Here is an 11678-nt window from a genome sequence, read left to right on the forward strand (position 1 = left end):
TGCAGAAACCATGGAGGTCACAGAAAGTCATAGAATCCATGACTTCCACGACCTCTGTGATAGATACAAAGCCTTAGGCATAAGTGACCATTATGATCATTAATGGTAACCTGTTGTATAGTACAGCCCAAAGAATTCCAACCCAAGGATTCCTCCCTCAAACCAAAAACTTCTGAAAGACGCCCAGTCTTGATTTCACAACTTGAGGGGGACAGAGAATCCACCTGGTACCAAGGTAAGTTGTTCCAATGATTAATTACCATCAATGTTAAAAAAAAAAAAAAATCTGCGTCTCATTTCTAGTTTGAATTCGTCTAGCTTCGGCATCCAACCACTGGATCTTGTTTTGCCTCATGTTCTCCATCTGCTCAAATTACCCCCAAGCAATATTTCAGCAGAGAGGACCAGCACTTTCTGATCTGCACCAAGAATATTTGTGTAGGAGAGAAATTACACCAACATTTCAGAGTTTTTGTTCCAATTACAAGTTGAAGTACAAGAAAATACAAGTTCCTGCACCTGTTTTCTTCAGGGCTTCTCTATTCTTGACGCCCTCCGGACACTGCTGCTCAGCGGCAGGAGATCCAGGCTCTGGGGCACATTTGGGGCTGACTCCACCTTGGACTGACCTTTCAGGACTCTGATGCAGCCTGTGCTCACTGGCTAAATGCCTTCCTGTTCCAAACCCAAGGGAAAAAAAACAGGCTTGCTCAGGAGGCAGGAGTGAGAAAACACAAATGGAGCCTTACTCAGAAAGTTTCTTCAGAATGCCCTGAGCAGTTTAAAAAGGGACAAGAGAGCCCCCGCTTCCTTGTTTCTGCATATTGCACTTCACTCATTTCAAGAGCCTTCCTCAGCAGATTCTCCAAAAGCAACAAAACCTTATCAAACTCAAGCATGTGTTCTCAGTACAGCTGCTTGTACGAGCATACCTAACATGGAAAGCCAGTTAAGTATGAATCACAGTAACTGCCCATTTCTCTTCCATGGACTATCATCTGAAGGAAAATACCAGAGTTCTTACAGGAGGCAGCATCCTTTTATGCTAAGGTCTGGCACCAGCTCAGGTTTCTTTGAAAGCTACATTCTCACCCAAGGAGAAGTAACCTAACACAACCCTGTAGTTATTACGTCTCAGGTTTACAAACAGTAACCAGATACCAAAACCAGTTCAAGGAAGTCCTTACTGCAACAAGTAACCTCCCTCTGCTCCTCCCTCTCCAACTGCAGCTCCAGATACTCTTTGCTTCCTACTATTCCAGTCAGACGTCCGTACTCACCCACAAGAGGTACTTGATAGACTGTCATCGTCTCATCCTTATATTCGGGCTCTGTATGGGGCCGCACAGCTAGCAACAAGATAGTTAAAACATTAGACATCAGTGTGGCTATGAACCAGTTACTACAAACAGATGCCCCAGACTCCAGGAACGTTGACAAAGCACCCTGGAAATTAGAGACATGTTTTAACAAACATTCAGGAGCATGCATCTCACAGAAGCTAATCAGGCAGTTTCCTCAGGCCAGCTGCTGAAACTCTCCACTACTGCAAAGACAAATATACATGATTTCAAGAGAAAGCAATTATACTCACAACTGCTCTAAGTGGCAGAGATTAAAACAATTCATCACTGCACATCCCTGAACAGGCCAGGGTTTCTGTGGCCTCAGGTCTGTTTGTTTTTTTAAAAAACAAAAGTTTCCATTCTGCCTTTATACAATCCCAAGATGATGCTTAAAGCAGGGACAGCCCTAAGTCTGGCTCTGTAGATAGCAGAGGTATTATATATTTATGAATCGCTACTTAAACTCTGAAGAATAAAACAAACACTCACATAATTGCAAACTGTTCTCAGTATGATGTCAATAGATGGCAAATGCTGCACTGCAGCACCAAAAAGATTTATTATAATCAGATGACATCTTGTTTTCTTTGAATAGTACATTAGGAAGTTGTATCAGAGTTTGTAACACATGTAATGAATTAACAGCAATGGTATCAGGAATGGATCTGTCACAAGTCTGTATCCAAAGCAATAGTGGAAATCTGCATTACATCCCCCCCGGGGCAGGGAAGTGCAAGAAACCTGCTCAGTATGTTATAGCTCAGAAATGATGCTCCTTTTAAAAAAAACACTTCCTGCTCACAAGAATGGAGAAATCCCAGCAGCACATGCACAGGACCTCAGCCACGTACATGCTAAGCTAGCCATGCGACCGCTCATCAAATCGATTGCTGCATTAAAAGATGGGAGGGGGACAAATGCCATCACTTATTGTTTTTAAAAGGTGATGAGGTTGGTCCTGGAAATTAATACAACTGAAGGGATTTAAATCATAGAATATCAGGGTTGGAAGGGACCTCAGGAGGTCATCTAGTCCAACCCCCTGCTCAAAGGAGGGCCAATCCACAACTAAATCATCCCAGCCAGGGCTTTGTCAAGCCTGACCTTAAAACCCTCAAAGGAAGGAGATTCCACCACCTCCCTAGGTAAGGCATTCCAGTGTTTCACCACCCTCCTAGTGAAAAAGTTTTTTCCTAATATCCAACCTAAACTTCCCCCACTGCAACTTGAGACCATTACTACTCGTTCTGTCATCTGCTACCACTGAGAACAGTCTAGAGCCATCCTCTTTGGAACCCCCTTTCAGGTAGTTGAAAGCAGCTATCAAATCCCCCCTCATTCTTCTCTTCCGCAGACTAAACAATCCCAGTTCCCTCAGCTTCTCCTCATAAGTTATGTGTTCCAGGCCCCTAATCATTTTTGTTGCCCTCCGCTGGACTCTTTCTAATTTTTCCACATCCTTCTTGTAGTGTGGGGCCCAAAACTGGACACAGTACTCCAGATGAGAGCTCACCAACGTCGAATAGAGGGGAATGATCATGGCATCAGGGCATAAGCCAGCCATTGGCTTCCCCTACATGCAAGTTAGTTTTTCACTAGTTGTCCAGGTGGTTTTGTGCACCTTCTTCTGAAGAGTCGGGCACTGGCCTTTGTCATAAACAAGATAACACACTAGCTGGACCATCAGCTGATGTGTTGTATTCTTCTCTCCCCTCCCCTGGAAGAGCTACCTCGTATCAAGAGTAAGGCAGAGATTACTCCTTGGGCCCAGTCAACCCTTGGCCTTCCATTTCCAAACATGCCCAAAAATGAGAGCTGTGATAATGTTTGAGATGCATAGAGAGCTGTCTACCAGGAATTGGACTGGAAACCACTCATTTCACACAGGTCACCAAACAGCATGATGGGTTTGAGCCAGTGACTTGGATGGGATAGGATCTGTTGCCAATTCCCAATCCCTGAGCCAGGCAGCTTGTCACTTTCTTTTAAAACTGAGTTATCATCAAGACATTACCAATGTGTTCCTGATCCTGGAAAACAAGGTGTCAAGACAACCAAGCATTACAGTGACTCTTGTGTTTTCTGATATGTGGTGAAACCAGGTGACAAAATGGAAATGCCCTTAAAGCAGCTTGGAAACCAGACCCCAGAGGGACTCCAAAACAAACAATTAGAAGAACTCATTCTCTTTTCATTTCTCAGAGGCTGCAGTGGCTACAGCTTGGAGCTTTGCCTCGGAAGAACACAGGAACGGCCATACTGGGTCAGACGAATGGTCCATCTAGCCCTTTATCATGTCTATAACAGTGGCAAGTCCCAGCGCTACAGTTGAGTGATGCACCCAGTCTTCTCGTAGACAGTGTAGGGTTGCACCAAACATGAGGTTGCATCCCTGACCATTTTGGATATTTCTTTTTTTAACCTAGCTATATTTTTGGCTGTCACCACACCCCCAGCAATGAGTTCCAAACGTTAATTATGTGTTGTATGAAAAAAATACTTCCTCTTCTTTGTATTAAATCTGCTGCCTATTAACGTGATTGGGTGACCCCTGTATTTTGTACCGTGGGAGAGGATAAACACTTCTCTGTTCACTTTTCCCATACCATTCACGATTATGTAGACCTCTATCATATCCCTCCTTAATTGTCTCTTTTGTAAACACAACAGCCCTAATCTTTTTAGTCTCTCCTCCTAGGGAAGCTGTATCATACCCTTGAGCATCTTTGTTACCCTTTTCAGAACCTTTTCTAGTTGCACTATATACTTCTGAGATGGAGCAACAGAACTAGACAGAGTATTCAAGGTGTGGGTGCACCATGGATTTATATAGTGGCTTTATGATATTTTCTATCCTCTTCCTAATAGTTCCGAACAGTTTGCCTTTTTGACTGCTGCTGGGCATTGAGCTAACATTTTCAGTGAACAGTGTACACAGTGACTCCAAGATTTCTCTTGAGTGGTCACAGATAATTTAGAACCCATAGTTGTATAGGTGTAGTTAGGATTATTTTTTCCAATGTTCATTACTTTGCACTTATCAACCCTGAATTTCACCTGCCCTTTTGTTGCCCAGCCACCCCATTTAGTGAGATCACCCTGTAACTCTCCACAGTCAGCTTAGGACTTAACTACCTTGAATATTTTTGTATCATCTGCAAACCTTGCCACTTCAACATAATCATAAATCTGGAAAAGGGAGTGGACAGTTAACAGAACAGTCCCAGGACAGACCTTGGGGGACCTCGCTTCATTGTGAAAACTGACCATTTATTCCTACCCTTTGTTTCTGATCTTTTAAGAAGTTACTGATCCCTGAGAGGACCCTCCCTCTTATCCCATGTCTGCTTGTTTTCCTTAAGAGCCATTAGAGAGGAACAATGTCAAAGGCTTTCTGTAGTGCGGGGACCACTCTGGGTCATATGCTTGTTGACCCCCTCAAAGAATTCTAGTAGATTGGTGAGGCATGATTTCCCTTTACAAAACCCATGTTGACTCTTCCCCAACAAAACATGTTTATTTATCTGTGATCGTTCTGTTCTGTACTATAGTTTGTCAATTTGCCCAATACTGAAGTTAGGCTTACCAACCTGTAATTGCCAGGATCGCCTCTGGACTCAGCATTACATTAGCTACCTTCCAGTCATCGGGTACAGAGGCTTGTTTCAGTGATAGGTTATCTACTAATTAGTAATTCTGCAATTTCACATTTGAGTTCCTTCTGCTCCTGGGGACCGATCAATTAAACAGTAATAAATTTGTTCTAAAACCCCTTCTGAGGCATTTAAGAAGCAATGGGCTTAAATTACAGCAAGGGTGGTTTCGGTTGGACATTAGGAAAAGCTTCCTAACTCTCAGGGTGGTGAAACACTGGAATAAATTGCCCAGGGAGGTTGTGGAATCTCCATCATTGGAGATTTTTAAGAGCAGGTTAGACAAACACATGTCAGGGATGACCTAGTTAATACTTAGTCCTGCCATGAGTGCAGGGGACTGGACTAGATGACCTCTTGAGGTCCCTTCCAGTCCTACGATATTACGATCAATGTGTACCCCAAAAAGGACAGCTGAGATGTGAGCATCTCCCCCATATCCTCTGCAGTGAAGACTGATTAAGTGAATTCATTTAGCTTCTCTGCAATGGCCTCGTCGTCCTTGAGAGCTCCTTTAACACCCTGAGGCTGCTGTTCAGACAGATATATGCATCAATAAGGTGTAGACATTGCAGACAGTAAGTGCACACAGATGACTGCTGTACATACCCAGGTCTATTCCTTTCAGTGGGCCAGAAAACATTTTGATAGCTTCCAGGTAGTTTCGCTGGGGGGGGAGGGGGAAGAAGAGTAGAAAAAAAGACAAGGTGAAAAATCATCACCTACAGAGAGGTCATTGCCTGCTTATTACTCAGATTAGGTAACTTTTTCAAGCAAAGACTCTCTCTCAGGTGCAGAGAAGCCATAAGTGCAACTCCCAGCTAGCAGGAAAAAAAATGGATCCCACCCTATACCTTGTACATGTTAGTGTCACCAAAATATCTCTGTTCATCACCCGGACCTTATCTTTAAGAAGACTCAGTATGTCCCTGTATCATCTTCAGGGACCTTGTTTATACCATAACTTGGTATTGGGGTGTTCTGGCACCATCCTTCCAGACTGTGTTTATGCAAGTACCCAGTTCTTTGCACTTCTTAGGAGTGTTTTGTGTTTTTGCAAAATCAGCCATGTTCTTGCCAAGTTTATGTACCAGACAGTGAATCTGCAAAGCAGGCATCTGCTTCGTAACAGAGTCTGACTCTAGTTTAGGCCTGATACCATGCCCCAGGCTTCAGGCTCTCTTTCTACTACAAGGAGAAAAAATGGACACTACATTTCTTCTTACCATAGTAGTCCGCCACAGAAGTACATTCGGTTTTGTACATTAGTTTAGGACAGTGTCTCCCTGGAACTGACATATGGTCCTAACAGCTTCAGAATGAGCAAGCTGGCCAGAGATCTCTAGAGAGCTCTCCTGCCTAGCAAGCACTTTCTGGGACAGGGGTTAGGAAAACAAATATGAAAGTCAAAATTCAATTTTGAAATTCAATGCTGAAAAGAGGAACCAACAGCCCAGATACTGAGACCAGCATTTGATCTATGTAACCAGTGCCTCCTACCAGCACAGCAGATGTAGAACTTGTTCAGACACTTGCAGAGACCCCTAACTGCTGCTTTAAAAAGGCACATCCAGAAGAACTGCCCCATCATATTGTTTAGGGAGACAGGTGGAGAAGGACTGTTCCATTTACTAGTGAGCCATTAGCAGACAAGAGTGTTCCAAATGGTGGCAGTTTGCTGCTGCCTAGAGCTGTTTTAAATTGGCACAACTCACAAGCGAGCTGTACACACTGTGAAGCCAGCCCCAAAAGCAGAACCAAACAATTACAGGTCGCACTTCTTCAGTTAGAGCAGCACCTCACAGAAGGAGCATTTTACAAGGTCACTCAGCACCCAGCCATAGCTCTTCGCTCACAGGTTAAAGTCTGACTCTTAGAGGGTCCCCACTTTCCAAAGAGCAAAAACAAAACCCCCCCAAAAAAACAGCTACTCACCAGCTGTGGTGGCCCTGAGAGAACACACTTTGGGAGCCCCATTTCCTTTAAGGTGAGAATCATTCCTGGAAGAGAGAGCAGGGAGAGTGCAGCTTTGGAAACAGCCTTCATCATAAACCCATGGAAGTGCCTCCAAAGCAAAGATTGTAATTCACTTTCCACTATCTGTCCAATTTCCACCCTTTTTCACAAGGAAATGTCATACCCTGTGATTAAGGTGATTAAGGTCCTGGTCTGAGACTCAGGAGATCTGGGTCGAGTCCTTAGCTCTGCTTTGTGTGACCTTGAGCAAGTCACTTCTCTTGACACCCAGATCCCTATCTGTAAAACAAGGACCACCTCACAGGGATGTTGGGAGGATAAATCCATAAGTGTTGGGAAGGGACACAGGTGCTACAGTGATGGAAATTACACTAAAAGAATGAGCTGTAGTGGAAAGTACTTCAGAGTCCCAATTTTGGGAAGTTTATCATCATTTACTTCTGAAACACCTTTCCACTCTCCCTTGCTGCAAAGAAACCCTACCAACAAAGGGGAAATGGACTACTAAAGGGAAACAGAATCTGGCTATATACCAAGTGCTAACACACAAAGTAAGTTGACAGAATAGAAAGACTTTCCCCCACCTTTTCCTGTTAGGAGAATCTTTGGTATTGCTAGCAACTAAAGTACGGAAGTTTAGACAGACATGACATTTTGAGAACCATTTACCACATTAGTTGGTCCAGTCCAAGCATGAAAGCTACATTACAAGAACAGATTCATCTATATTGCAGTTGGGTGCTAGATGACAAACCAACATGTACAGCACAAGGCTGGCAGCAACTCGGTTTAATAACAGACTCCACCAAGGTATTAATTGGCCAACTTGAGAGTCCATATGCACAACTTAAAAGCATTTCTCTGTCTGTAACACGTTAAATGTTAAACACCACATCTGATCAAATCACAAACTTCTAGGAATATTCTAGGCATCAGTGAGTGGGCAAGACCCTATTTTCTCTTTTTTTTTTTTTTTCCAGAGGGGTAGGGGGGAGGGAAGAGAAAAGAGGAGAGGAGGACCAGAAAACCACAAGTGGGAAAACAGGGAACACATGAAGCCCTCATGAGCTCTTTAGCAGAGTCACAGCCGATGACACCCATTAAAGCTTTCTAGCTGAATAATACTATTGTTTCATCTCTTCCTACCCACCCAGTGGAGCTTAATTAATGTGTTACGGGGAGAAGGGGCACCGATAAGGAGTGAAGGACAGACCAAACTCCTGGCATAGGGTAAGAAAAGGGGATCCTGAAATGGGTGAAGGGAAAAATGGGAGGCACACAGAATCCCTGGGAGGCGTGTGTGACTGGGGAACCTGCAACAGGGGAAAGAGGAAAATGGGGTGCATATAGAGCCCCTGCCATGGAGACGCACACAGAGCTGCTGTCCTAGGGGAGAGTGGTGGGAACACAACCTGTGGTGGGAGGTATATTGGAAGAACCCGCTATGGGGGACAGGGTGCATGCAGAGGCCTTCCTATGGTGGGAAGGGAAAATGGAGGCACACACAGAGCCCCTTGCATAGGGGGTGGGGGCACTCCCAGAACTCCTGCCAGAGGGAGATTGTGGAAGCTGCAGGGAGCCCCTGAAATCGAGGGAGCTGTGAGGGAGGCACACAGGGAGCTTCTTGTAGGGATACAGAGGGAGGCAAGGAGCCCTTAGTGTATGAATAAACTCAGCCTAAACAAGCTACAAAGTGTGCACCTCCAGTCCCACTTACCTGACAAACCACCAACATTCGCCCAGTTCATTCTAGTCAGAAAGATGTTGTCTAAACGAGCTACTCTTAACCTGAGAAGAGAAAGGTTTGGATTATGGAATAACTGAAATGCAGCCTGTACGTTCTTACAACTTTTCCTTTAACAACACAGTAAGGACAAAAAGAACAGGGGGACTTGTGGCACCTTAGAGACTAACCAATTTATTTGAGCATAAGCTTTCGTGAGCTATGAAGTGAGCTGTAGCTCACGAAAGCTTATGCTCAAATAAATTGGTTAGTGTCTAAGGTGCCACAAGTCCCCCTGTTCTTTTTGCAGCAACAGACTACCACGGCGACTACTCCGAAACAGTAAGGACACTTACTTGTGTTCCTGCATAAGGCGCTGGATCCCTTCCCCGCAGTTAAAGAGATACCTGGAATGAGACTAGAATGCTTATTAGAGAAAGCGGCAAGTTTTTATATCAAAATAGTTTAATTTTATTTGCCCCACTTTAAGAGGAAAGCTCCGCAGACGGGGGTGTATAAATCCTGCAGCACGGACAGGGCCGCGCAGACACCTGGCTAGGCACAGTGTAGCGTCCTCCTGTTTGGGGAGCCAGCAGGCTCCGCAGGGGCAGGGACACTTCACCGGAGGGCAGGTGAGTTTACCCCGGCCCCCAGGGGCGCTAAGTCGGATACAGCCCGGAAGGGCGTAGAGCCAGGGAGCGCTACTGGCACGGTGCCGAGGGCCTGGCCGGCAGGAGGAGCCGGGCCGGGCGCCACACGCGGTTTAGTGGGGTGGGGGCGCAGCCAGCGACGCGGGGAAGCAGGCGGCCCAGGCCGGCCCGGAGAGCCCAACGGGGGAGCGACCCAGCCCCCGGCACTGACCGGTTGTACTCGGAGAAGACGTAGAGCGCGGCGCCCGAGTCCCGGCTCCCAGCCGCCGCCACCTGCACGTAGACGATGCTGGGTCCGGCCAACTCCGAGCTCCGCCGCTTCTCCCGGGCCCGCAGGTGCCGCAACGGGTCCTTGGGCGGCCGGGGCCGGCGCGGCGGAGCGGGGCCCCCGGACATGGCGCGGCGCAGCGGCGTCCAGCGGCGCCCCAGCCGCAGCCCCAGCGACCAGCCCCACATTCAGTAGCCCGGCCCGACCCAGCCTCCTCCACACGTGCCCTTCGGCCGGCCTCCCTCCCCTCCCACGTGCTACGCATTTACCAATCGCGCAGCGCTCCCCGCATCCATGGCGCACCTTCAGCCAATAAACATTCGGCATCAGCGGCAAGCTTCCCTCTCATGTGACGCCGCCGCCGCCCAATCGAAATCGAGCATTTGTTTCCCTCACCGGACACCCATCAGCTAATGAGAATTCAGCATCTTTTTGTGTCACATCCCAACCAATGGGATTTCAGTAGTCAGGCACGCGCCCCTCTCATATGACACAGGCTGGCCAATAGGACGTGTTCTTTGACGTCTCGAGGGACGTCATATGGCTCAGTGATTATTGAGAGGGATCAGCTTCCCCTCCCTTCCCGGTGTCTGTTGGCAGCTCCCTGCCTCAGAGCAGGGGTGGGGAAACCTTTTGGCTTGAGGGCCACAGGCGGGCCATGAATGCTCACAAAATTGGGGTTGTCTGTGGGAGAGGGCGCGGGCTCTGGGGTGGGGATGAGGAGTTTGGAGGGCGGGAGGGGGATCAGGGCTGGGGTGTGGGGAGAGTCTGAGGGGTGCAGGCTCTGAGCAGCGCTTACCTCAAGTGGCTCCCAGAAGCAGCTCCAGCTCTGTATGCTGCCCCATCCCCAGGCACCGCCCTTGCCACTCCCATTGGAGCGCGTAGTAGCCGGAGTGGGGCCATGCTACGGCTTCTGGGAGCCGCATTTTGCTGCCCGCACCCCAGCCGGAGCAAGACCGAGTCGTGTGGTGCCGCCTCGACCCAGCGCCCTGGCCGGAGCACCGGAGCAGGGCCGAGTTTCTCGGACTGTTCTGCTGCTCCTTATTTAAGTGTATGGCATTGTGCTGGAACAAGTCCAACAGAAACTCTGAGAGCTTACTTTCATCCCTTTCCCTCTTCAAATTTTTTTCTGTGCCTTCATTTACTGTAGCCTCTGATTCAAATTTTACAGCTGTGGGTCCATTCTTTTACCATGTATTGTTTGTCAGAAATATTCAGCTATCTAAGAAGACTCTATTCCTGCTTCAGATCCAATAGGACTTTTGTCAGCTAAGGTCTCAAAGCAAGTTTCACCCATTCACTACTACGGCATGTAACTAATATTGTGGTTTCAGCCCCTGGGCGACAAGTTGTTTACTGCAAACCAGTCCCCTATTAAGAAAATTTCCACAGATTGAATTTCCAAGACACCGTTCTTGATATTTCACAGTTAGTAGCTATAATAAAATTCAGACTGATTATTTGACCATCCACTGTCTTGGCTATCCAGACTCCTAGCTAAATTCTAGAGGTCCAGTTTTGAAACCCAGTTTTCTCTATTTGAGTACAGCTACAAATTTCTCAATCACTCTTATCTATTTGGGACCAATCAGGTGGTTCAATTCTGGATGCTCCATTTCCTAGTATTTGTAGCATGTCTGGTTTACATTTGAGTCAGCGTCCACAATTCCTGTGCATGTCACAGCTCCTTTTACACATTCACTTGACAAACTCCCAATTATTGTTGTTTAGTTGTTCAGATCTAACCAAAAACTGGGGCTGATCTTTGTACCTACAAACTTTGTCCCTTCAGCTTGGTGTTTCCTCCTTTCCCAAATTGGGAGTGGGACTTTCACCAGACACCTGCGATACTCTGTCCTGGCTTAAATTTATAACAGTTCTTTTAATAGCCAGTTTTTCACAGAACTGGCATTTAGCTGAACTGCTTTCTTAAAAAAAAACAAAACAAAAACCTCTTGCTAATCTTCCTTGTTTTACAACAGTGGATTTCTAACTTTTTGACCTGAGCCCACCCTTTGAGTTAAAATTTTTGGTTGCGTCTCCCCGCCCCAGACAAAAATA

General features: G+C 46.5%; 1 protein-coding gene across 5 annotated transcripts in view; it reads right to left on the minus strand.

Annotated features, from left to right (window-relative positions):
- Nucleotides 1–10020, minus strand: part of ELAC2 (elaC ribonuclease Z 2) — a 31580-nt gene extending 21560 nt beyond the window's left edge. Inside the window, exons 1-7 of one of the 5 annotated variants that reach the window (XM_043527704.1) lie at nt 9887–10020; nt 9056–9106; nt 8694–8764; nt 6935–6999; nt 5609–5666; nt 1281–1349; nt 520–675 (exon numbers count right to left, since the gene is read on the minus strand). In XM_043527704.1, coding sequence (XP_043383639.1) covers nt 520–675; nt 1281–1349; nt 5609–5666; nt 6935–6999; nt 8694–8764; nt 9056–9106; nt 9887–9966 — 550 coding nt within the window. In that variant the 5' untranslated portion in view covers nt 9967–10020. Of the gene's footprint in view, nt 1–519; nt 676–1280; nt 1350–5608; nt 5667–6934; nt 7000–8693; nt 8765–9055; nt 9107–9560 lie in introns of all 5 variants that reach the window. The other 4 variants (XM_043527705.1, XM_043527703.1, XM_037913878.2 and 1 more) reach the window with 4 other exon arrangements.
- Nucleotides 10021–11678: the final 1658 nt, after the last annotated feature.

This window comes from Chelonia mydas, chromosome 14 (genome assembly GCF_015237465.2).
Source record: "Chelonia mydas isolate rCheMyd1 chromosome 14, rCheMyd1.pri.v2, whole genome shotgun sequence".
NCBI classification, from domain to species: Eukaryota; Metazoa; Chordata; order Testudines; family Cheloniidae; genus Chelonia; species Chelonia mydas.